The sequence below is a fragment of the Pristis pectinata genome, chromosome 23 (assembly GCF_009764475.1).
Source record: "Pristis pectinata isolate sPriPec2 chromosome 23, sPriPec2.1.pri, whole genome shotgun sequence".
In the NCBI taxonomy this organism is placed as follows: domain Eukaryota; kingdom Metazoa; phylum Chordata; class Chondrichthyes; order Rhinopristiformes; family Pristidae; genus Pristis; species Pristis pectinata.
The window spans coordinates 9,817,168-9,844,207 of NC_067427.1; the positions used below are offsets into that span (position 1 = coordinate 9,817,168).

At 40.5% G+C, this 27,040-nt stretch overlaps 2 protein-coding genes across 5 annotated transcripts in view; both read right to left on the bottom strand.

Annotated features, from left to right (window-relative positions):
- Positions 1-812, bottom strand: part of phf19 (PHD finger protein 19) — a 37,468-nt gene extending 36,656 nt beyond the window's left edge. For all 3 annotated transcript variants that reach the window (XM_052037320.1, XM_052037321.1, XM_052037319.1), the window contains exon 1: positions 613-812. The gene's annotated coding sequence lies outside the window, so the exon portion shown is untranslated. The remainder of the gene's footprint in view (positions 1-612) is intronic.
- A 13,981-nt stretch (positions 813-14,793) lies between these two features.
- Positions 14,794-27,040, bottom strand: part of traf1 (TNF receptor-associated factor 1) — a 40,742-nt gene continuing 28,495 nt past the window's right edge. The window contains exons 7-12 of one of the 2 annotated variants that reach the window (XR_007958061.1): positions 26,908-26,976; positions 24,480-25,004; positions 23,512-23,689; positions 21,186-21,334; positions 19,419-19,912; positions 14,794-17,672 (exon numbers count right to left, since the gene is read on the bottom strand). Coding sequence is in view for 1 of the 2 variants with exons in the window: in XM_052037223.1 (XP_051893183.1) it covers positions 19,694-19,912; positions 21,186-21,334; positions 23,512-23,689; positions 24,480-25,004; positions 26,908-26,976 (1,140 nt within the window). In the remaining variant the exon portion in view is untranslated. Of the gene's footprint in view, positions 19,913-21,185; positions 21,335-23,511; positions 23,690-24,479; positions 25,005-26,907; positions 26,977-27,040 lie in introns of both variants that reach the window. The other variant, XM_052037223.1, reaches the window with a different exon arrangement.

Here is a 27,040-nt window from a genome sequence, read left to right on the forward strand (position 1 = left end):
ATAGTCAGAAATAACAGGGTGCAGAACTAAAATGTTACACTGAATAAAATGCTACTTTGACCAACTTTAACAGTCGCCAGTCCTAATCGGGGTGTGCATTAGACACGACTATCTAGAAAGCAATAACTTTGTACGTTTTTTAAACAATTTAAAAAAAAATATTCAGGAAGTAATTTCAGATTTGTTTTAAATTTTAAAAAAAGCCCAACAGGTAGCAAACAGGGCCCCAGAACCGAAAAAAAACACGGCACCGGAATACAGCTGATCAGATTTAACTCGTATGCTAGAAATATCCACATTGCTAATCCTGGAAAATGATATATTTTAAATTTAGGGTAGTATTGCATAAAACTCAGTATAATCGGTACTTTCATAAATAGAGACATTGGCAATAGTTTGCGTTAGAAAAGAAATCCGGCAGCTTAAACCACCATGACATATGGGTGGGTTTAGCAAAATCCCGACTATTTGCATTTAATGCAAAAGGTCTTCAGAACCTTAGGTCCGATTCCTTGCCAATTCCACAATCAACCATCGGAGGATATCTTTGCAATTTTCAAGCCCTCCCAGCCCGGCCTCCCTGCTCTCGGAGCTGCATATCACAGCACTAACCTGCTCCAGTTCCTGCCTGGCTCACTCTCATACGCTTCCACTTTACCGCAGTCTGTCGCTTCTGGGTCAAGCTCCTGTCGACAAAAGCCCTTCCAGGCGAATCACTCCGTCCCCGACGCATCCACCGCACCGCTACCCGACGAGGGGGAGTGTCAATATGTCCAGTTACAGTCACAGCTCCCTGCCCCACAAGTCGCCATTTTTTCCCTCTTTCCCGCGATTTATTTGCGTGTGCTTATGTAATTAACACATCATCAAGGAAGTTAGCAGCGTGTGTGTGTGTGTGTGTGTGCGGGCTCCGGGCACCGTGTGTGTGCGACACAGCGGTGCAACTGCACGTGAAGTGTCAAGACCAGGAGAGAAGTTAAAGCAAACACTGTGCATTGCTGAAAGATGTCCAAACCCAAGCGTGCACAAGGCACTTGGACTCCATTTCACATGGGCATTTTTAAAACAAAATACACAAATGATCTCTGTTTAATTTGTGCCAGCTAATTATAATGCAAAATATAACAAACTCAGTGGGTCAGGCAGCATCTGTGGAGGGGAGTGGACAGTTGATGTTTCGGGTCGACCGTCCATCTCCCCCCACAGATGCTGCCTGACCCGCTGAGTCCCTCAAGCATTTTGTTCCAGATTCCAGCATCTGCAGTCCCTTGTGTCTCCAAGCTGATTATAATTCCTGAGGCATCTGCACACTTGAGGAATTTATTTGGAGTTTGTTGTTTAGTTTGCTCTGTGCGAGGAATTTGCAAGTGGGCAGGGGGGTGTCAATGTCTCCAACCTCTCTACAGTCAATGCAGGGTCTCGACCCGAAGCGTCGACAGTTCCTTTCCCCTACCTCACAGATGCTGCTCGACCCAATGAGTTCCCCCAGCAGATTGTTTGTTGCTTTACAACTGATACGACGCTTTGCACGATTGGAATTTAGCGCTGGAAATTTGACCCCCAGCCCAAACATGTACGTTGTTCAACGACAATAACAATTTCATTAAATATGATCTCATTATGAGTCAACATCCTTGACATACCCTGGGAGGAGCTTCGCACAGAGAAGGTCTCATTCAAATGGTTAAAATAAATGCAAAAACCGTAACAACGGAAGATCTGGCTCAATGCTGGATAACCACAGCTGGTCAGGAGAAAGGAAACGGTTAGCGGTTCAGGTCAACGTAATGAGAGATTATTGAGTCGAAGCGTTATGTATTGCTCTCTCCTCAGTCGCTGCCTGACAAACTGAGGATTTCCTCAGTTTTCTGTTTTTATTACCGTTCAGTTGTTGCCATATTGAGGGTTGGGAAAGCGGGAGAATCTGTGAAGGCACAAACACAAAGGTCTGGGAGTGGCAGGGGAGACTGAGACACTTATTTGAGAATCTTTACATTCAACTGACTTCAAGATCCTTCAGGCTGCAGGGTGGAGTTTGGTACATCAGGTGCACACACATGGTGTACATGGGAACATCAGGTGCACACACATGGTGTACACAGGAACATCAGGTACATACACATGGTGTACATGAGAATATCAGGTGCACACACAAGATGTGAGAACATAAATGCACACACAACACACATGAAAACATCAGGTGCACACAATGACACATGTGAGAACATAGGGTGTGCACACATGATACACATGGGAATATCAGGTGTACACACATGATGTTTATGAAAGCATCAGGTTCACACATGACACATGAGAAAATTGGGTGCACACAGACACACAAGAACATTAGGTGCACATACATGTCGTGTGTGAGAACACAAGGTACACACATATGACATGTGAGAACATCAGGTGCACATGTGACACATGTGAGAACATCATGTGTACAAACATGATACCTATGAGCATGGCAGGGTACATTGCAGGCAGGATGTTCAGGTCCCCACAGACATGCACATACTGGCACCTTTTCATTGCTGCAGTCAATCTCAGCACTAACAACTCACCAGCATACCCACACAGTAGATTTTGATATAATTAAAGAGTAAATAATTTGCTGGTTTCTTATAATCATACAATTGTTCCAGTACCTTCCACCCTCCAGTCTATGGGAGCTCCTCGCAGAGCAACCTGTCAGTCCCATCCCCTCAGCCTTTCCCCATAGCCCTGTAAATTATTCCCTCTCACATTTAGTCTAATTCTTTTTTGAAGGCACTGAGGGGCTGCTTCCACCATCCTTACAGGCAGCAAACTCTACCTAATATCCCCAGAGAGGTTATTCCATGACTAGTAGGAAAGAAGAAACAAGACCTCACCCTATTAATAGTCCTGAGGCAGGGTTTCAATCCGAAACACTGATAGTCCTGATACAGGGTTCCGACCCAAATTGGTGTTGGTATTGGTTTATTATTGTCACTCGTACCGAGGTCCAGTGAAAAACTTGTCTTACAAACCGATCGTACAGGTCAATTCATTACACAGTGCAGTTACATTGAGTTAGTACAAAGTGCATTGATGCAGTACAGGTAAAAACAGTACAGAGTAAAGTGTCACAGCTACAGAGAAAGTGCAGTGCAATAAGGTGCAAGGTCGCAACAAGGTAGATCGTGAGGTCAGAGTCCATCTCATCGTATAAGGGAACCGTTCAATAGCCTTATCACAGTGGGGTAGAAGCTGTCCTTAAGTCTGGTGGTACGTGCCCTCAGGCACCTTGTCGACAATTCCTTTCCTCCCACAGATGCTGCTTGACCCACTGAGTTCCTCCAGCAGATTTTTTGTTATCCTAATATTACTGCCCGGATATTATGTTAATTTTTGTTGCACCCTCTCATGTGAACAGAGAGAGGCTCCTGAATGAGTGGCACAGTGGTGCAGCAAGAGCTGCCTCACATCTCCAGCAACCCAGGGTCAATCCTATTTGCAAGCTCCCCCTATGACCGCATGGGTTTCCTCCAGGTGCACCGGTTTCCTCCTACATCCTAAAGATGTGCGGGTTAGTTGGTGGGATCGGACACTGTAAGCTCCCCCCCAACATAGGTAGGGAGAGGTGAGTGGTGGAATTGTTGAGAGTGCAGGGACAATAATGTTACAGGGAAAATTAATGAGGAAGTGGGATTGCACTGTGAGCCAGCATAGAATTGATGGGCCAAATGCCCTCCTTCTCTGTCTTATGAAAGAAGCAGAGAATCCAGTAGACTGGACATTGTCTCCATTGGGGAAATTATTATGAGTTTATTATCAGTAATGGGAATAGGCCATTATCAAGAACTTCATATGAATTTGTATATTGAAACAAAAGATTGATTGAAAATAATATTTCAAGAAACAGCTGAATACCAAAGGTGTCTATCGTTTACACTGCCAAACTTTTTAAGTTTGCTTCATGATGAGTATGCAAGCCATGATCCAAGCCATCAGGTTCATAGTGGAGCCAATCTCATGCAGACTGGTGTCAAGCAAGTCTGCATTATTACCCTGGCATTTATTCAATCTTTCTTCTGATTAACTTCCCACTGGAATGCAACTAACTTACATTGTCTTGATTCAGAACCAAGGTTACCCCAACCTCTCCAGTGGAGATGCAGCATGCAAATCATACTTGTGCACGTGCACGTTTTCTGACTGACCTCCAAGTTCAATGAAGCAGATGAGAAGATGGGTCTTTTACACAACATTTACCAACCTGCTCCCTCTGTACAATGCCACACCCTGATGGTAAAGATTCACAACGTGACCCTGGTAAATTTGGACTTCCCATGTGTCAAGAGCCACTTCTGAACAAATGCAGATATTGATGATGAAATTCAACATTGTTTTCAGTGCACCAGCACAGCTCTTAGCTACCTGAGAAAAAAAGGTGTTTGCAAATTAAGGTCTCATGGTGTACATGCACCTGTCTACATCAACGGTGCTGAGGTCGAGAGTGTTGAGAGCTTCAAGTTCCTAGGATTGAACTTCACTAATAGCCTGTCGTTCACTATGTCTTATGGAAATATGAAAGAAGCAGAGAATCCAGTAGACTGGACATTGTCTCCATTGGGGAAGATTATTATGATTTTATTATCAGTAATGGGAACAGGCCATTATCAAGAATTTCATATGAATTTGTATATCAAAACACAAGATTGATTGAAAATAATATTTCAAGAAACAGCCGAATACCAAAGGTGTCTATTGTTTACACACGGCCAAGAAAGCTCACCAGCGCTTCTACTTCCTCAGGAGGCTAAAGAAATTTGGCATGTCCCTTTTGACACTCATCAACTTTTATCAATGCACCATAGAAAGCATCCTATCTGGATGCACCGTGGCTTGGTACGGCAACTGCTCTGCCCAGGACTGCAAGAAACTGCAGAGAGTTGTGGACACAGCCCAGCACATCATGGAAAGCAGCCTCCCCTCCATGGACTCTGCCTCTACCTCTTGCTGCCTTGGTGAAACAGCCAGCATAATCAAAGACCCCACCCACCTGGGTCATTCTCTCTTCTCTCCTCTCCCATCAGGCAGAAGATAGAGGAACCTGAGGGCACACACCACCAGGCTCAAGGACAGCTTCTACCCCACTGTGATAAGACTATTGAATGGTTCCCTTAGACGATGAGATGGACTCTTGACCTCACAATCTACCTTGTTGTGATCTTGCACCTTATTGTCTACCTGCACTGCACTTCCCTGTAGCTGTGACACTTTACTCTGTATTCTGTTATCATTTTTACCTGTACTACCTCAATGCACTCTGTACTAACTCAATGTATCTGCACTGTGTAATGAATTGATCTGTACAAACGGTATGCAAGACAAGTTTTTCACTGTACCTTGGTACAAGTGACAATAATAAACCAATACCAATACCAGTATGGTCTACCGAGCAGCAGTGATCCCTACCATCCTTGGAAGCACCTTAAAGCACTGGAGAGATGCTACCAATGTGGTCTCTGCAAAATCCTCCAAATCCGCCAACAAGATAAGCAAATCAACATCAGTGTTCTCTCCCAGGTGAGCACCCCCAGCACTGAGGCCCTTATTACATTCAATATATGACAGGATCCTTAACAGGGAGGAGGAACAGAGCGATCTTGGAGCGTAGATCACTGAAGGTGGGAGGGCAGGCAGAAAAGGTGGTCATGGGTAACTTGCTTTAAAAAAGGCTGGCACAGTGGTGGAGCAGTTAGCACTCCTGCTTCACAGCTTTAGGGATCCAGGTTCGATCCCGATCTTGGATGCTGTGTGGAGTTTGTGTGTTCTCCTTGTGGGTTTCCCCCAGAGCTCTAGTTTCCTCCCACATCCAAAGACCTGCTGATAGGTTAATTGGTTACTGTGAACTACCCCTTAGTGTAAGTAAGTGGCAAAAGGATCAAAGGGTAGTTGATGGGCATGTGAGAGAGAATATGTGAGAAATAAGGAGAGGGGAATGGGACAGATGAGGACACAAGAGAGACTGCAGATGCTAGAAATATGGAGTAACACACATAAGATGATGGAGGAACTCAGCAGGTCAGGCAGCATCCATGGAGGGAAATGAACAGTCGACGTTTCGGGAGTCTCGCCCCAGAATGTCAACTGTTCATTTCTCTCCATAGGTGCTGCCTGACCTGCTGAGTTCCTTCAGCATTTGGTGTGTGTTGCATGGGACTGATGGGATTGCTTTCCTGGGAATGGGTATGGACTCTTCCTGTGCTGCCATAAGTAAGTCAGCTCCTTTGGGCAGGTCACGTCATTTGCTTGTGTCAGACTAGAGCTCTAGAGCCAGAAATATTTCAAGCTCTGTGACAGAAACAGATTAACAGAATCAGAATCAGATAAGATTTCTTTGTTGGTTACATGTACATCGAAACACACAGTGAAATGCATCTTTTGCGTAGAGTGTTCTGGGGCAGTCCGCAGGTGTCGCCACACTTCCGGCGCCACAGTTTCCTAACCCGTACGTCTTTGGAATGTGGGAGGAAACCGGAGCACCTGGAGGAAACCCACGCAGACACACGGGAGAACGTACAAACTCCTTACAGACAGCGGCCGGAATTGAACACGGGTCGCTGGTGCTGTAATAGCGTTATGCTAACCGCTACACTACTGTGCCTGCCCAGGTTTATTATCACTGCCAAATGTTGTGAAATTTGTTGTTTTGCGACAGCAGTACAGTGCAAGACATAAAAATTACAAAGCCACCAATAAATAAATAAATAAATAGATGCCACAAAACGGGCAGAATTCATGGGTTCATGGACTGTTCAGAAATTTGATGGCAGAGGGGAAGAAGCTGTTCCTGACATGTTGAGTGTGGGTCTTCAGGCTTTTGTACCTCCTCCCTGATGGTAGTAACGAGAAGAGGACAAGTCCCAGATGGTGAGGGTCCTTAATGGTGGATACTGCCTTCTAGAGGCACTGCCTCTTGAAGATGTCCTCGGTGGTGCGGAGGGTTGTGCCCGTGATGGAGCTGGCTGACCCTACAACGCTCTGCAGCCTCTTTTGATCTGCACATTGGAGCCTCCATAGCAGGCGGTGATGCAACCAGTCAGAATGCTCTCCACCGTGCACCTATAGAAATTTGCAAGAGTCTTTGGTGACGTACCAAATCTCTTCAAATTCCAAATGGAGTAGAACAGTTGGACTGAAGAAAAGATTCAAGGATCTTCCAATACCACTTTGAAAATTCCTAGGAATCCTTGGCCCATGATCATTGGAAGTAGGACGGCACTGAACATTTCGAGTCCATGCATTGGGAGCATCCACCAAGCACCACCTACGGCAAAATTAGCTGGGTGGAGTTGAGCACATCATCATCAGTCCCAAGGGACTGCCTAAAAAGATGTTGAGCATGTTACCGCTTCTTCCCACCCCTACATAGGTTCAAGTTCAATGGAAAGCAACTATAATCAGCGACAAATAACTATAATCAGGACACAAGGCTGCGTCCTCAGCCTTCTACTCTACTCCTTATACACTCATGACTGTGTGGTCAGATTCTGCTCTAACTCCATCTACAAGTTTGCAGATGATACCACTGTTGTAGGCTGTATCTCAAACAGTGATGAGTCAGAGTACAGGAAGGAGATAGAGAGCTTAGTGGAATGGTATCATGACAACAACCTTTCCCTCAATGTCAACAAAACAAAAGAGCTGGTCATTGACTTCAGGAAAGGGGGCGGTGCACATGCACCTGTCTACATCAATGGTACTGAGGTCGAGAGGGTTGACAGCTTCAAGTTCCTGGGAGTGAACATCACCAACAGCCTGTCCTGGTCAAATCATGAAGATGCCACAGCCAAGAAAGTTCACTAGTGCCTCTACTTCCTCAGGAGGCTAAAGAAATTTGGTTTGTCCCCTTTGACTCTCACCAACTTTTATCGATGCACAATAGAAAGCATCCTATCTGGATGTATCACGGCTTGGTACGGCAACTGCTCTGCCCAGGACCGCAAGAAACTGCAGAGAGTTGTGGACACAGCCCAGCGCATCATGGACACCAGCCTCCGCTCCTTGGACTCTGTCTTTACCTCTCATTGTCTTGGTGTAGCAGCCAGCATAATCAAAGACCCCACCCACCCGGGACATTCTCTCTTCTCTCCTCTTCCATCGGGTAGAGGATACAGGAGCCTGAGGGCACGTACCACCAGACTTAAGGACAGCTTCTACCCCACTGTGATAAGACTATTGAATGGTTCCCTTATACAATGAGATGGACTATGACCTCACGATCTACCTTGTTGTGACCTTGCACCTTATTGCACTGCACTTTCTCTGTAGCTGTGACACTTTACTCTGTACTGTTACTGTTTTTACCTGTACTACATCAATGCACTTTGTACTAACTCAATGTAACTGCACTGTGTATTGAATTGACCTGTATGATCAGTTTGTAAGACAAGTTTTTTACTCTACCTCGGTACAAGTGACAATAATAAACCAATACCAATACCAAATCCAGTACCAAATATACATGCTTAGTGCTAGTTGTTATAGATCAATTTCTTCTTTGCAGTGTCTTAAATTTTGGTTTACAAAATTAGATTCCTAAATTAACAAGGTTAAGATATGCACCACTTCATAATTCAGTGCAATTATTAAGCTATTGAAAAAAAAAACCAAATGTTTGAAAGACAGAAATGGAGGGTAGCTTTAAGGATGAACTAGATTTAATTAATAGTTTAATAGTGCTGAATCTTCAACAAATGGTTATAACACAATCGAGTTCAAAGAAATCTTGAGTAGGAAGAAACGCAAAACAGCTACTAATGTTCAGATGTAAGTAAATCTAACCAAGCAATGAGTATGAGCCTGTCCATCGTAAGCTGATCAATTTTGCTCAAGTATAAAACCAGAGTGGTGACGTTAAAAAACAAACTTGTGGTTAAGAACCTGGTTTATATCCCTAAAGGTCAAGTGCTCCACATAATAAAAATGAAGTGCCATGCAACACTAAGAGGAAGAGGAACAGATATCAAAAAGAAAAAAATGTTCAAAGAGTCAAAAACTAACATAGATCCAGGTTACTGGGTGAAAGCTTCAAGGTGACAAAGAGACAGTGAGAACCACAGGAAGTGAGTATGAAAAAAAGCTTGGAAGGGATATCAAAATTAGCAAATAATATTTAGGGAAAATATGGTCGGGAACAACATGGAACCTTTAAAAACAAATTGTGGTGATTTTGTAAATGAAGAAAATGGCAAATGTGTTAAATGAATCAGTGCTTCCAGAAGAGATCAGCAACTCATACCATTCCAAGAGTCAGGCACAAGGACTTAACAAAACTGATGCACTCAAAAAATAAAGAAAACAAGGCATCAAAGAATGACAAATCTCCAGGACCAGAAACTTTCCTTCCCTGGCTTACAAGGAGATGTCTAACTGCCCTAGCTATAATGTTCCAAACTTCTCAACTTGAAAACCATTCCTATAGCTTGGAAAATTGTGTGAGTTGTTTTGTCATACAAGAAAAGTGACCAAAGGGAAACAGGGAATTACAGACCGGTTAGGTGAAATATCTGAAGACTATGAGGGTTTACATTTAAGGACAGAGTGACTGAGTATTTTAGGTTGATCAGAGCACAGTTGATTCACACCATGCCTGAACTTATCAAGTCTGGACTCAGAGGGCAAATCTTACTGGTCCAAAGTGTTCCGAAGTCCAACGGTGCAGCATAAATTCAGCACACTGTTTTACCAGCCAGACAATTTTATGTCAACAAATAAGTCTAACTGTTTTTTCAAAAGACTATTAGAGTAGTGGATAGGGAAGTGTCCACAAATGTTGGTTATAAATACTTCCAGAAGACATTTGGTAAAGTCCCTTGCAGGAGACAGTTATTGGAAGTTGTTTAAACTGATGGAATTGAAGCCAACTTACTGCGCCACAGTGTTCTATATTACTTGGTGCCTGACCCCCCTCTTTTCACTTTTGTGTCTGTGCATTAGCAGCAGGGAAGAGGCTGGAGGTCAGCTGCTGCCACACCTGAGCTCTTATTCAGCAAATACACATGGCACTGAGTCCATCGGTGGAGCTTGGTTATTTGACTACGGACACCAACCTGGATGGAAAAGCTGTGTGATTTGTTCTTATCTTACTTCATGTCAATGCTTTTAATTTACATCAGTTAAATGCATTGTTGAATAAATTTTATGTTAAATTATAAAATTATTTTAAAGATTTAAATTACTTAAATCCATGTAAAATATCTCCGGTTATCAGGGACATTTAGAAATAGTTGGAAAGGCCTTTGACAAACTGTCCAAGCAGTGGAGGCAGGGCTGGGCCTGGGTTTCTGCCGCCTTGGGGTCTCTTCACCACTTGTTGACAGCTCCACTTTGCAGGGCAATACTGACAGCAAGGCCTTCGGTTCAGTTAGACACATGGGGCTGCAGACGGCCAGGTGGCTACAGGGATTGTGCAAGTGCAAATATGAGGCAGGGGCCAGGGTATGCATGATCAGGCCCATTGACAAGGCAAGTCGTGGAAGACAGAGAACAGAGACTATGGACAGCTACTAAAGATGGCAGGATGTGACTGGTGGGGCCATACAAGAACACGTTGGGGCAGCAACTTTTCATCAGATTTATAAAAGATTTCAATGATGGGGTAAAAGGACTGTTATGCTGATGACATAAAACCATGAAGCATTGATAGAAAACATTGGGCCAGACCTTGATAACAGGGACCCCGCAGTCCTTCTGTGTTTGAACTTAACTGGTCTAGATGCAGTGTCAATCATGGCAATCCAGGACCTCAAAGCATGGCATGAATTCAGCAAACTGCTTTATTACCCAAAAGAAATGTATTTTATGCGATAACTTACTCTCAATTGCACATTGATATAAAGTTTCCCCTGAGATGATGTATTTCTTGTCAGAACATAGTACCCAAGTATTTGAACAATGCCTAAGGGCAGCAAAATGTTCTCCTCTGTGTGAGTGCAGTGCATTTCCTTGAATGCACACTAGAGGTCTCCAAATGCTGGCAAGGGAATCAGAATCAGAATAAGGTTTGTTATGTCGTGAAATTTGTTGTTTTGCGGCAGCAGTACAGTGAAAAGATATAAAAATTACTATAAGTTACAAAAATAAATAAATAGTGCAAAAGCGGAATAACAAGGTAGTGTTCGTGGACTGTTCAGAAATCTGATGGCGGAGGGGAAGAAGCTGTTCCTGAAACATTGAGTGTGGGTCTTCAGGCTCCTGTACCTCGTCCCCGATGGTAGTAACGAGAAGAGGGCATGTCCCTGGTGGTGAGTGTCCTTAATGATGGATGCTGCCTTCTTGAGGCACCGCCTCTTGAAGATGTCCTCGATGGCGGGGAGGGTTGTGCCTGTGATGGAGCTGGCTGAGTCTACAACCCTCTGCAGCCTCTTTCGATCCTGCACGTTGGAGCCTCCATACCAGGTGGTGATGCAACCAGTCAGAATGCTCTCCACTGTACATTGTAGAAATTTGCAAGAGTCTTTGGCGATGTACCAAATCTCCGCAAACTCCTAATGAAGTAGAGCCACTGGCATGCCTTCTTCGTGATTGCATCAGTATGTTGGGCCCAAGACAGATCCTCTGAGAAGTTGACATCTAGGAACTTGGTACATAACTGACATTCACATCAATAAAAGAAACACTTATCATTCACCCTGAGACAAACTTAAGTTTATATCTATTGCATTTATATGCTTGTTTTGACTCAAAATACAACAGCCCTTTTTAACAAGTCCAGGTGGAGATATTCAGAAGCATCATCGGAAACACGGGCTAGATTCCACACGGATGTGGTCTACTTCAATAGCATCTTTTGACCCTGCTACTGTTCCTAAATTGTCAGTTCCCACATCCAACTTTGACTCCTGCACAAACAGAAATTTTCTCCAATAAACATGGGGGGGGGGGGGGGGGCGGGGGAGCTGATGTTAAAATTCTCACTTTTGTTTTCAAATCTGGTAATCTAATCAGCCTAATTCTCAAGAGCTATCTGTGCTCTTCCAACTCTGGCATCTTGATCTTTCCAAAATATAATCATTGCCCAATTTAGCAGACATATCTTTAGCTGCCAAAGCCATAAACACTGGACATCCCTCTATAAACATCTCCATCTCTCTCTCCTCAAGTCCTTTCTCTTTGACCAATAATTTAATCTTTTCTCCTAACATGTGGCTTCATGCCAATTTTAGAACATAAAGAAACAGTGGGATTGGTAAATCAGTCTGCAATTCAGCAATTCAATCTTAGTCTCAACAGCACTCTCCTCATGACTCCCTTGTGGTTATGTCTGTCTGTCAATATCTACCTTGAATATGTTCAATGATTCGGTCTCCACAATTCTCCCGGGTAGAGTGTTCTAAAGATTCACGACCCTCTGAAGTGAGGAATTCCTCCTGATCTCCAACTGAACTGGGTGATCCCTTCTTCTGAAACTATGTCCCATAGTTTGAGAGATTCCCTGTTGGGGAAACGCTCACACTGACAATCAATGTTTCAATAATTCTTCTGTACTCTAATGAGCATTGGCCCAACATTTCATGTGACAGCCCCTTTATCGCCAGAACCAACCTAGTGAATCTCCTCTGCACTGTCTCCAAAGCAAGCACAATCTTCCTTATAGATACTACAACTGTCCACAGTAATCTAGGTGTGGTCTCATCAAAATGTCTCTACTTTTATATTCCATACTCCTTACAATAAAGGCCAACATTCCATTAGCCATTCTAATTGCTTGCTGCAACTGTACGCTAACTTTGTATTTTTTGTACTAGGACCCTAGGTCTGTTTGTACCGCAACATTTTGTGGTCTCACTGTTTAAATAATAATCTGCTTCTTCCAAAATGGATGACCTCACATTTTGTAATATTAAGTTCCATCTTCCAATTTATTGCCCATTCACTTTACATATTATACACATGTTGCTACAATAAATTCTGTCTCTTCACCCATGTCATCAATGTAGATTATAAATATTTGAAACCAGAAGAGGTTTACCAAGATGCTGCCTGGATTAGAGGGCATGTGCTATGAGGATAGATTGGACAAACTTGGGTTATTCTCTCTGGAGTGGTGGAGGCTGAAGGGAGAAAGAGGTTTATAAGATTATGAGAGGCATAGATAGCCAGTATCTTTTCCCCAGAGTTGAAATGTCTAATACCAGAAGGCATACATTTAAGGTGATAGGGGGCAAGTTCAAAGGAGATGTGCAGGACAAGTTTTTTTTACTCGGAGAGTGATGGGTGCCTGGAATGTGCTGCATGGGGTGGTGGTGGAGGCAGATATGGTAGGGGTATTCAAGAAGCTCTTAGGTAAGCACATGAATGTGAGGGAAATGGTCGGATATGGACATTGTGTAGGTATAAGGGATTCATTTAGTTGGGCATTTTATTACTAATGTAATTGGTTCGGCACAATGTTGTGGGTCGAAGGGCCTGTTCCTGTGCTATGAGACCCCAGATCCCTCTTGCACCCTACTAGATTCTGCCATTCTGAAAATGACCCATTCATTGGAACTGTCGGTTCTCTGTTAGTCAGCCACTCCCCTATCCATGCCAGCTTTTTATCCCCAACCCTGTGAATTTTCGTGCAATAACCTTTTATGTGGCACCTTATGAAATGCCTTCAGGAGACCCCAATACACTACATCTTCTGCTGTCCCTTTATCCACCCTGTTTGTCGCATGCTCAAAGAACATGAGTAAATTTGTCAAACACAATTACCCTTCCAAAAATGTTAACTCTACTTAATTGGCTTATCATCTTTGATTTTTAAAAAAACATGCTATGCTATTACCTCTTTAAATAATGGATTCCAGCACTTTCCCATTTGCAGATGTTAGGCTAACTGGCCTAGTTTCCTGCTTCCTGCCCCCTTCCTTTCTAGAACAGTGGCGTTACATTTGTAGTTTTCCAATCCCCTGGGGCCTCATCAGAAACCAGGGAATTTTGGTAGAATACAATTCACGCATCCAATATCTCGGCAGCCACTTCCTTTAAGTTCCTAGGATACAGGCCATCAGGTCCTGGACACTTGTCAGGTTTTAGCCCTATTGGTTTGCCTAGTACTTTTTTTCTCGTGATAAGGATTGTTTTTTTAAGTTCCTCTCTCCCTATAGCCTTGTGATTATTCATTAGGAAGACCAATTATTTAGAATCTCTGCCATTTCCCTTTCTTTCTTTTTCAATCTTTTTATTAAATTTCAAATTAATATACATAACATTAGTGATTATACACATGGTGCGAAGAGATCAGGATAGCAATAGCAGATAACATATACACTCACAGGGATTAAAATATATAATCGGAATCTCCCAGTCTCTTACTAAGTGAGCATGATACAAAAGAATTTGAAAAGAAATTTAATTATATGAAGAGAACCCCCAAATTAAAAAGAATAATAAAAAACAAAAGCAAACCAAAAGCTTCAATAAAAAAAGCTGGCCTGTTATTTCTTCGGTTAAAAAAAAACATTATTTTGTCGTTAGCTCCGCTCCTCTATATTCAAAGGTTATTGAGAGGGATTCGAGAAAGGTGCTCTGCCATTTCTCCATTTGCCTTAATTAATTCCCCAGTCACATTCTCTAGGGGACCAAGTTTATTTTAGCTAACCTCTCCCTTCTTGTATGCCTACACAAGTTCTGCCTGTTTTTATATAATATGCTAATTTGTACTTTATTTCCTCCCTCAATACCATTAGATAATGCACCCATGAAGCAATCTGGAAGATCTTCCAACATTTAAAGTGCGACATGAATAAATTATTGAAAAATCAGACTCATGGATCTGAAGATGTAGCTGAGTGCCAAAATATTTATTCTCAACGATATACTTAAAACATTGCTGCACATAGAGACAGTTTATTATACACATACTTTATTCTACCACTGTTAAAGTGTTTTGACAAACATTTTTAAAGATGCATTTTGGTATATTTCAAACACATACACAATGACCAAGAAAAAATATTAAATCCATTAAGGCAAGGAAACTTGCTCTTTGCCATCTCTTTCGCAATTTAGACCTGGCAAAGTAACAAATCAGGGGTTATTTAGGGACTCATGGGTTCTAAAATAAATTGTCCTATTGTTTCTTATGCCAGTTTTGCGGAGTAGATTATTTTCGAGCCTCAGCATCATTCAAAACAGATGTGTGAGACAGCACCCAGGACACAGACCCTCACCCTGCCGACCCAATAACCATTCAGTAAAGGATCTGTACCTATACCTTACGGTGAACTACAATAATTCAGAACCCTTGGCACTTCAGTGGTGCTGGAGTAGCACATTTTCTGGACTGTTGTATGCTCCTCCAAGTAACATCCCAACACTTTAATTTCACTTTTTTTTTGGAAACATATTACACAGTAATACAATCAATCTTCCAGTGAACCCAGCGAGTTAAAGGGATGGGATATGTACAAGCACTCTGGACCCCAGTTCCAGCTGCAATCTTACTCATGTTCCTGACCCCTGGTGCTACAGAGCCCACCCTGGTTCCAGCCACACACCCAACCCCTAGTCAGACCATCAGGGTTTCCAATCGGGTGCTGGATAATTGGAATTTTACCATAGTGTGTGTGTGTGCACTTCATGAGCCCCTCCAAAACTGGACAAAACTTAAATTCCTACACACCCCCAATTCAACAAGTCACTGAATTAATCTCAAACACCAGCGCACCCAAAGTTTCATTCCATATAAATCTCTTTCCTGTGAAATTAAACATCTTTCCATCCAGAATTCAACTTGTGACAGATGTCAACCTCACTATGTACTGTTGTGCAAGAAACATGAAGTTGAAAAACAATTTGCATATAGAAGCTCCTCTGTTTATAGTTACTATACAACATTCCATATCTAGTGTCTTGTGATGTTCTTTACATTTCTCGCTGACGTCCGCTGACTTCTGCAAATCAATTAAGTTCCGCAAAATTTGTTTCTGCTTGCTAAAGCCTTCCACATTTGCAGAGAGAGAAAAAAAATCAAGTAAGAGTACAACTGGCATTATTCCAATAAGAAGAATCTAAGCTAACATTGTTACCGCTGTTTGCTATACTGAATCTCAAGGTGGTTAGTTTTATAGAAACTACATATGCAGTGAATGTGAAGACAGGTAACCCTATGTGACAGATACTTCCCACTGCAGTGCTATAAACACAGAAATGCAAGGTTTGGAATGTCCTGTGTGTTTAGGCACATAACCAGACTGGTAGATGGAGTACAGCCCTGCTGGAAGTGGACCGTGGGTTGAATGGCCTACTCTGTCTTTATGTTCCTAAGTAAACTATGCATCTTGATTCAGTACATTGCCCATCCTGCACCTCGTGGAGGTAGCGGCAGCCAGGACAAAAACAAATGGAAAGATGTAATTAAAATCGAATTATTGGTTGAGAATGAGCAGGAGATTTTGGGGAAATATTAGGCCTTCCTCGCTGGCTATTTTTCATTATACTGCCAACCCCAATTGTTGCACATAATTTAAAATGCATACTGACTGAGTCAAGTCCTGATCACCGATGTCCTTCCTGTAACAAATTGCTTTGATCTTGTTGGATATTCATAACAAAATTCTAACTTGCTATGAGAGAACTGCCATTGCATTAGTGATGCAAAATTTATCCTTAAAATATTGAGCAAATATCAAATAATCAAAATATAGGAATCTATGACTTCAGTGGAGATATATAGACACATTAAGAGACTTACAACTGCCAAATTTCCGATCCATTAATCTTGTGTTTTGTTATCACAGTTACTGACTGAACCTCATCAACATTTAATGTTGCAAATTGCTTTGCCAACTGTCACTACGCAGCTCTTATGACCAGTCGTAATGTGGCTCCACTGTATGAAATTCTCAATCAGCAACTTGCACTAATGAGAAATATCAACACAGTCTATGGGAAATTAACAGTAGTGATCGTATAAAAAGCAGAAAGGCAGTAGCAACTTGGAAGCAGGTTACAGACAGTGGAGAAGGGACATAAAAAGAGAATTTTACAATTAGGTAGAGGGTGATCAGCAGCAATGTGGGCACATTGATTATTGTTATAAATAAAAGCCAGGAAATGGCCGATGCACCTGCGTCAGTATTTACAGTGGGAGACGATGACAACGGCCAAAGAAATTAACATGGAATCAGGGAGGAGAACTCACCAAAATAAATGCAAGTGAAAAAGCAAAAGAAGAAAATAATGACACTGGGCAGTAACAACTTCCTGGAACACAATGATTTCTATCTCAAATTTGAATAGTGGCAGGAAAATGTCTTTGGATATTATTTATGTGGACTTTGACAAAGGCATTTCACAAAATCCTTCAAGGATATTATTAGGTAAAGGTGAAGCTCTGAAAATTGAAGGGAAGTTATAGATCTGGTTAGTGGGAGCAAGAGACAGAAAATAAGGATAAAGGGCAGATATCCAAATAGGGAAGATGTGGCTATTTGGGGTTCGAGATGGTTCTGTTGAGGCCTCAAGTGTTCATCTGATGACTCTTAGGGAAGCAAATGAGTTATCCCTACTCAATCTTGCTTTGGTGCGATTATAGACGACAGCAATGTAGTTTATTCTTCAGTCTTCTCATAAAATATCTTACCACCATCTTCTGAAGGGCAATTTGCGATGGGCAATAAACACTGAGTCTTAGTGTGGATCCCACATAACTGAAAATAAAAAAGAAATCAAAAAGATCCTGGAATATTGCATATAGTAAATATACACAATTTCAATTAGACCACCAAGAAAAAAAAAGATCAACTTTGAACACCACACCTTAGGAAGAATATATTAGCCTCTGAAGGAGTACAGCACAGATTTACCAGAAAGGTATCTGGTACCCGAGGATTAAGCTACGGGAAGAGAATACATAAACTACAGAAGGGCGAAGAGTTATTTGATTTGTGTTTACAACATATTAGTAGATCTGATGGCTTTGACAGATAGAAGTTAGGACTTGGGTAAAGGTATAAATATTAGAGCTAAGCCTTTCAAGATTAAAATCAGAAAGCACTTTTAGAATGTCACAAATGGCAACTTAATCATTTTGAATCGAAGTCTAATGATTTTTAATCAGCCGAAGGGATTATGGAGCAAGATGAGTACACTGAGTAAGGCTACAGAGTAAGCCATGATCTTAATAATGTGTGCAAATAGGTTTGAAGGGCTAAGTGATCTACAGTAGTTCCTGAGTATTCTTTCCTCAAATACTCAGAAGATTTAAAGATCAAAGGAAAGGCCAACTTTAAACAATTGTTACATGAGGCGTAACTGTTGTACCTACAGGAGAGCTACATATACTTCTCAGTAAGAACAATATCTGAAAGTTTGGTACAGCTTTTGTTCCCTTATCTAACGAAGGACATCATTGTATTAAATGGGCTGCAACCAAAGTTCATGGACCAGGAAGTCCCAGTGCCAGAGACAGAGTAGAATGAACCCATATTTTCTGCATTCTCGAAGAATGAGAGGTCACCCAATTGAAATGCACACGAGTCATAAAAGGGCTTGACAGAATAGGTACCAAGAAGCTGTATACCCTGGATTGAGATTCAGAACTGGGATCTTTGTCTTTGATTGAGAAGAGGACAAAATTTCTTTGTGGACCTTTGGAATTCTCCACCTAAGGGATGGTGGATGTGCAGTCAGAGTATTTTCAAAAAGGTGTTAGATTTTTAGACACTAGAATAACTAGACTATGGGGATAAGACTGAGAAATGCCTTAAGGAAGACCAGCTGTGATCCTACTGAGTGGCACAATAAACCGGAGGGGCCGCAGGGTTTGCACATACTAATTCTTGTGCTCTTGGAATTATGTAATTCATTTCCACAATTCTTTTACAATTCCTTTGAATGACATATCTCTACTAAAAGCATGTATCACTGCCTCAGATTTATAAAAGCCAATACAAAATGTAAATATTCTATTGTGCCATTGAAAAACATCAAAGTGATTGAATTATTTCTAATAAATTAAAATTCAGAGATAAAGACATAAATATTGTCCAGATTAACAGACTAATGCAAGTTTCATTAAAAAAAGGGTAGATATCTCTATCTGCCATTCATTTTAGTTATCTTCATTTTCTTCATGCAATAAATGAACATTTCTTTTGCATATTAACTCCCAAAATGCACCATTTCTCTTAAGTCATACCATTTAACAGAAACAGCCTTTATAAACCAGTAAATCGGAGATAGTCAATAAAATTAGATTATAGAGCAGACAACCTCCATTGACAGAGGGATACATTAATATGGCAGGGGTCAATATCAGCCTGTGCTCAAGGACAATCTAAGTGATCAACATCTCCTGGCTCCCAACAATATACATTTTTGTATACAAAACAACAGGAACACAGGAACCAGTATCATGAAATAACTCAGTGCCACTGAAAATATGCAACACTCACCCAGTGCAACGATGTATAATCTTGATATTCAAACAGCTTAATTTTGCATATCCAAAGTTCAAAAATATATTTACAGATTCCCAATGCGTTATCAATAAAAAAGTGACTTATAAAATCAGAATAGATTATGCAGTTCATCATTAACAGAGATAGTTTTGTTTTTAAATAATTGTTCTGTTGTATTTGTCAAAACATCAGCAAGACATTTTACAAATGCATAATATAAGGCAATGATAATACCAACTAATTTCTGCAGCTTTTCACCTCTTGTCCTATTAGTTTGTATTATCTACAATGCACTTAATAAACAAGACATCATTTTTCAGATAGGCCTGCTTAGGAGAGTCAAGTTTGGATAATGGTAAAAACATAGGACAGCCGCTGGCAATATTCATCTCGCTCACTGGTCGTTGAAATGAAGATGAATTAACATCTGGACGAAATGCATCAATTAAATGTTCCCGGCTGTTCTGGTCCAAAAGCATAAACGTAACCTTGGAAAAATACAATAAAACAAATCGTAATATTAATGCATTAAAAAATTATCAGCAATAAACATAGCAAGTTCTAATCTTATAGGATTGAACATTAAACTTAGATTTAGATTCATTATGTTGTAATAGGGTTGATGAATGACACAGAGTTAAACATGGAACATAACTGTACCTTCCGCATAAATATTAATTGCATAAAATCCAAATTCTACTCAGCAGAATCATCAGATTACACACGCAGAACAGAAAATATTATTTTGATTAGAGTTTTGAATGAGCAAGTTTATTATCGCATGGCTGTGGGCAGATGATTAATCTCTAAAACATTAACTCTGACTACTCAATATCTTTACCTAATGGCCTATTGAAGTACTAAACAAGTTGCCAATGCACAGTGATATTCTCTTCCTCTACCTGTAAAAGGAACATTGGGAGACTGGAACACACTGACGGACATGTCCAAAGTAACATTGATGCTGCTCTTTGCTTCACCACTCCTTCTACAATTAGGACAGTGGCATGGGATTAGTCCTGAACTCATTTTTAATTTCTCTCTGTAGCAATTTCACTGTGATTGGCTTATCATTCAGGAAGTCTTAACTGTGAACAAGAGTGATGATTTACTGTCAGTTGGCCTAACTTTGAGGATACTACTGGATAAAGCAAGTATACTAAACAAGGTCAGGACCCGTTTAGGAATCTGATGACTACTGAATAGTTTCTTTGAAGGCAACTTGGGAACAGGTTGATAAATGGCAAGTAAAAGTGGACCATGACAATAACCTTCCTTGCAACTGCATCATTAAACTGAGCCTGTCCAAAGGAATATCACAAATAAGTCAACATACGATTGCATTGTATTTGCAGACACGATAATGAGTCTCCAAATGATCTGAAGGGTTAGGGAAGGGAGTAATGAGCTTTGGAAAAGGGTAGTTTCACCCAACCATTTTCCAAATCCAATGGTAGATGACCATGCATTGGTCTGTGGGAATCTATTCAAGATCACAGAAAAGAAACTAATTTACCAGTGAATGGAACAGAAATTAATTATACAATTTTCTACCACTATACAATTTCATAATTCTACTTATCAAATATTCTGAATTGAAAGGGTACAGAAAAAACAACTAGATTGTAATGAAGAAATCTGAATTATAAGATCAAAACCATCTACAGGCGAAATATTAATGTCTGTAACTTCTAAGGGACACAGCTGACTATAAAACATTGATCTTATACTGTTAGAAATTTGCATGAACTCATTACATACCTTTTGCTTAAATGGCCAGTGAAGCAAGGCATCATAGTCTCCCTTCATGATAACAAAGAACAAGGATATGTGAGAACCTCGACCTGCTCCATCTCCATTTAAATATATTCTCATTCGCACTTTATAGCCATATCTGCTGGTGTAGAATGCTGCAAATAAAGATTTACCAGTTTGTTCAGAAATACATAATGTTGCTATGTGAACATTAATTTTAAGATTATTTGCACAAGATTCCTGATAATTTTCATACTGAAAATACAAGTTAATTCTGTGCATAGCTGTCATTCTGAATGTATCAACAAGTACACAGATGCTGTATAGATACATTCCTTTCAAAAGGCTACTCAAGATCAAACCATTATTACTAATTTAATCCATTGTGAAACTGCGGGAATTAAATACTAGAATAGAGAAATGCAGGGAGTGAGAGTCTCAGGACCACAAATTAATTAAATTAGTATATTATTTTCACATGTACCAAGGTACAATGAAAAACTTTGTTCTGCGTGCCATCCATACAGGTCATTTCATCACGTCAGTGCATTGAGGTAGTACAAGGGAAAACAGTAACAGAATGCAGAATAAAGTGTTACAGTTACAGAGAAAGTGCAGTGCAGGCAGACAGTAAGGTGCAATACCATAACGAGGTAGATTGTGAGGTCAAGAGTCCGTCTTATTGTACTAAGGGACTGTTCAATAGTCTTATAACAGTGGGATAGAAGCTGTCCTTGTTCTTGGTGGTACGTGCTTTCAGGCTTTTGCATCTTCTGCCCAATAGATAAGCACAGTGGGCATATGCCAAGAGAGGCATAGTGGGGAACAAGCCCCTGATGCTGGTGAAATTGCATTGGAGATTTCAAGTGCACCTCACCAAAAAAAAAAATCACTGGAATTAAATAACATCACAATGAACTGAAAAGCAAAAGCCAGTCACAGATAAGAGGGAAGAGATGAGCTGTCAAATTACCAAAGCTGTGACCTTTACCTCAAATGTGGTGAAAGAGATCAATTCAGTGATAATGTACGGCAAATATATCATTACAAATTCTGATTCGTGGAGCTTCAAAAGGGGAGGGACACGTTCAAATAGTCTGTTAGATTTCCTTGCAAAGATTAGAGTGGGTGTTACCTTTCTGATTTTTAAGTCGTCATCTGGCCTTACTTCCCACACACTGATCTGTACAAAGCATGCCCATATACTCAGAGGAAAATAATTTCATTGGAAACTAGAGTGTAAAAAAATGGCTGTATCTGGGGAGATGTCAAGATGTAAAAGTTGCCAAAGTAGTTGTGTCGGGGTTATTGTATCATTTATAAAATTGCTAAACGACAAAGGATAAGAATTTTGTTTGAGTTGTCTAAATTGACATCAAGTTGCATGCACTGCCCAATGATGTTATTCAAAGGTAGAGTAATTCAAAATGGACACAACTTGGCTTCATCAATGGATAACATGATGGTAGATGATAGATGCAAAGATCAGTGTTACCTCATCGTATTAGGCAGCACAAGTAAAAATACAGGCCACATGCTGCATATTGTGCAGAACATAAACGTGATTTGCAAGTTTGGGGGATTGGTCACTGACACAAGGCAGCCAAAAAAAGCAAGTATAATTTGGAGCTGTGTAATATGGGGTATGACTGATAAGTCAAAGGAGGTGATGTGGAAGTTCTGTTCATCCTTGTTAAGGTGGCACCTGGAATAAGATGGTTAGTTTTGGTCTCTGTGGTAGAAAAATGTTGTTGGGACATTGTTAAGAATCCAAAAGAGTCATCAGACTGGTCATCAACCAAGACAACAGAGTCATCAGAAAAGATGTCTATCCTAGAACATTACTCCCCAGACAGAATGATAAAATGTTTCATGGGCATTGAGAATTTGGATACAGGAAAAGTTCTGCTCTTGGATTTTGGGATTAGCAGGTATAGTAGAAAGTTGATCGTATCAAAAGAAAAGCATAAATTAATATAATCTCTTTTTTCTAATTAAACAAATTACTGAACAAAGATGTGGGATCACTTTGTTTTTAAACACAAGAAATGTCTGGATAAATTCCTGTGAGGGATCACCATGAGAGTTGTTGAGAGTTATAAGATGATAGTTCTGACAAATGAATGATTTTTTTTCTGGTCTCAAACATTATGAAATTAACTAAAGATAGAATACCATTTGGATGTAGTTTTTATATATCAATGCTAAAGAAAGGTCAACTTAAATACCCCAGGTCTATGATACTGAAAGATCTGCTTCAATATCGAGATGAGAGTTTGCTTAGGTTGTCATATAATTCCTTCAAAAACAGAACAGATATCTTAAACAGTACCTGGGGAGTAAAGACTCGTCGTTCGTCCTGAAATGGCCTCCTGCCGTTTTCTATTCACATCAGTAATCTTCCAGATCAATATTCCATCATAAGAAATCTGCTCCAAAGTAAGCAGTTGTTGACGGAAGTCACTGATAACCATATCCTTCAAAGCCAACAGGTGCTGCTGATCAGAAACCTAGAAATGTGTTTAAAATGTCAGATAAATTATAAACCACCAAAATTTTATCTACATCACTAGTTACTTAGTGGGTTAGTCTTTAATTTTGATTAATCAGAGATCAGAGAGATCCTCCTGCTCTGGGCTCAGGTCAAGTAGGGACATGGCGAGTCAAAGTGAGCTACACCCACACATTACCTTATCACTGACCACAGACTCGCCTTGTTTAGGAGCTAACAGTTCACATTACAGTGACTGAATAGGTTCTGTCACTTACTTGTGAATCAGTGAACCCATGGGAATCTCTTTATAGGTGTTCTAAACTATTTAATAGATTAGATGCCCAAAACCTTTGGTAATGCACTTTTTAAAAAGTGCATTAAGACTCTAAAACTGTTAACAGTATAAAGAAACTGGATAATTGTGATTTGCACTTCAATTGCAGATCCTTCTATGAAGCTCATAATTGTGGTCAAATAAAAACTGAACACTTGGTAGGTTAATGAAATACTATTCACCATTTGTCTGCACAGGAGTAACTGAAGAATAAGTGTATCCAAAGACGATACAAACGAAACAAATTTGGTATTAAATGTGCAGAACTCAAGAGTTATGACTCATTTGCAAGTACCTGGTTAGAACAGAGCTCTTAAAACCTGAAATAATTATACTATGTTAACAGAACAAAAAGGGAGGAACACTGTTTTGCATATTTCTTGCAACTGTTAAGGTTTGAGATTTTCATAAAAATGGTGTGCCTTCTACCACGCACAGAAAAAAAATGAAAATACATAACAAAATACTTTACCTTGCGTTCCAAGGCTTTAATGGCATCTTGATCAATCTTATTTTGTCTCTCAAATGCAACCATAGTAGTATGAGTCTTTTCTACCTCTCTGTTTAAAACGGTCACAATATTTTCGAACGTCTGGATTTTTCGTTCAAGAGCATCAATTTTATTTTGACACCCTGTCAATACTTGTCCAGAATATGGTGGTGCCTGAAAATCTGAATTGTTACTAGAACCAGAAGCTCCTTCAAAATGATCTGTTTCTAAGTCACCATTTGATTCCACTGCAACCTGGGTGCGTAAAGAGGATAACGAACTTTTGTACGACAAGGACAACACATTCTTTTCAATTTCTTGGACTCTGAGCTGCAGTTGAGTAATCAACGATGGGATGGTAAGTACTGATGCATCTTCTTCTTCATCATTAGCAATGCTGGAATTTTGCAACAGGTTGGTTTTCAGAGTATTGGCAAACTGAAGTAATAATGCGAGATGTGTGACAACGGAACCATTTTCATGATCCTTGAGACGCTCTTTGCCACCCTTTGTTAATAAGTAAACATAGTTAAAAACTGCAAATTGAACAGGGCAAAATTTAAAACAGTTTGCAAGTTATAACTGACAATGCAGTCCTCATGTAATTCCTGGAACAGTTCATAAAAAGCTGAGTACTAAATAATACCCAAGGGCAGAGACATATTTCAAGATGACATATTGACTTTGGATGCTTGAGTTAAAGTAGAACTGGCCGAGCAATGCTACAGAAATGGATGGAGTGGAATACCGGTGTAGTGATGAAGACAGCTGTAGTGGTGTGGGTTTGGATAGGGGATTTTGAAAGGATGATAACCAGTTAAAACAAATTTGATCCATTAGGGCACAATCAATATATAATATAATACAAATACATTCCCTTTACAAAAATTCACTGGAGGCGCTAATGTTGTGAAAGTGGCCTGGAGATTTCTCCCTCTCTCTCTCTCTCTCTCTGTCTCCATCTACCATTCACCTGCCACTGTCTCCCAACTCCACACCTGCTCCCCTCCCCTACCTGGCACAACCTGCCTGTCATCTTACACTCTTCCTCCTTCTACAAATCACCTCAGAGTCCTATCTCACTACTCCTCTTCCCCTTGTTATACTGGCCACTCTCAGTCCTGATGCAGGGTTTTGAACCAAAACTTTGACAATTCCTTTCCACCCACAGATGCTGCTTGACCCACTGAGTCCCTCCAGCAGATTGTTTGTTGCTTAGAAATTTTACACTTTTAGATATTTATTTTTTCTCATCCTTCTTTGCTTCTCAGGTCCACAATATCATCCTTCATCTGTTACTCAATTCATCCTCATTGCTATCAATTGCAATATCTGACAGCAAAGACAGCAGGCACGGTAGTGCAGCGGTTAGCATAACGCTTTACAGCGCCAGCGACCCGGGTTCAATTCCAGCCGCTGTCTGTGAGGAGTTTGTACGTTCTCCCCACGTCTGCGTGGGTTTCCTCCGGGTGCTCCGGTTTCCTCCCACGTTCCAAAGACGTACGGGTTAGGAAGTTGTGGGCATGCTATGTTGGCGCCGGAAGCGTGGCGGCACTTGCGGGCTGCCCCCAGAACACTTGACGCAAAAGATGCATTTCACTGTGTGTTTCGATGTACATGTGACTAATAAAGATATCTATCTTATCTTCTTATCTTATCATTGTGGGGCAGGTTATATATTTCTACATTATGTGCAATAGCTGGACACAGACTGAAATAAAAATCTAGCTGTACTCTTCCTGGAAGACAGTGAGACCCTTTATACCAAAGAAAGATGAAACCCATATTATAAGAAATACATATACTGTAAAGATCATAGGGAATTAAATCAAGAATTGACATAAACAGAAGTTATGTAAGGTTATTCACCCAGTTACAAGAGGCCAAAGGAGGAAGACATTTTTGAACAAAATAAACAACCCTACTCACATTGTAGAAATGCTATAAAATGGAAGGAGAACCAGACATTTTGTTAATACTTCTGCTTTAAAATTCACAGGGAATTTGAAAGAGAAATGTCAGGTTCTTAAAAGGCTGACTAAAGGATGACTCATTCAGATGTTCTACCAATTCTTATTACAATGCAGGCTAAATTTTCCTGCAAAGATTATAAAAGTTGACCTACGAGATCAGTTTCTGACTCATGTCCACTTTCAACTTCAGATCATGCATTTCATTTCAATAATTAATTATCTTTATTACACAAAGTACATCCCATTTTAAATCAAACATCATTGAAAATGTAGTCTTCACAGCATGTGCTATGCTAGGGCATAGTTATCAAAGGTACCATTTCTTTTCCAAATTATAAAGGGCCAAGAGCAAAACAGTTTCCCCTTTAGTCTGAAATCCCATGAAGGAGAACAGGAAAATTGTTTACAATTGCTTTTTAAAATAAAAGGAGACCTACCTTGAAATTGCAGCCCAATTCTGCAAAACGGCAGCTATCACGTGTTCGGTTTCCTCCAGGAGAACGAGACTGTAAGACAAGTATCCAGCCTGCAATTACTTTTTTTTTAAATTGAACCAATGAAAAATAACTT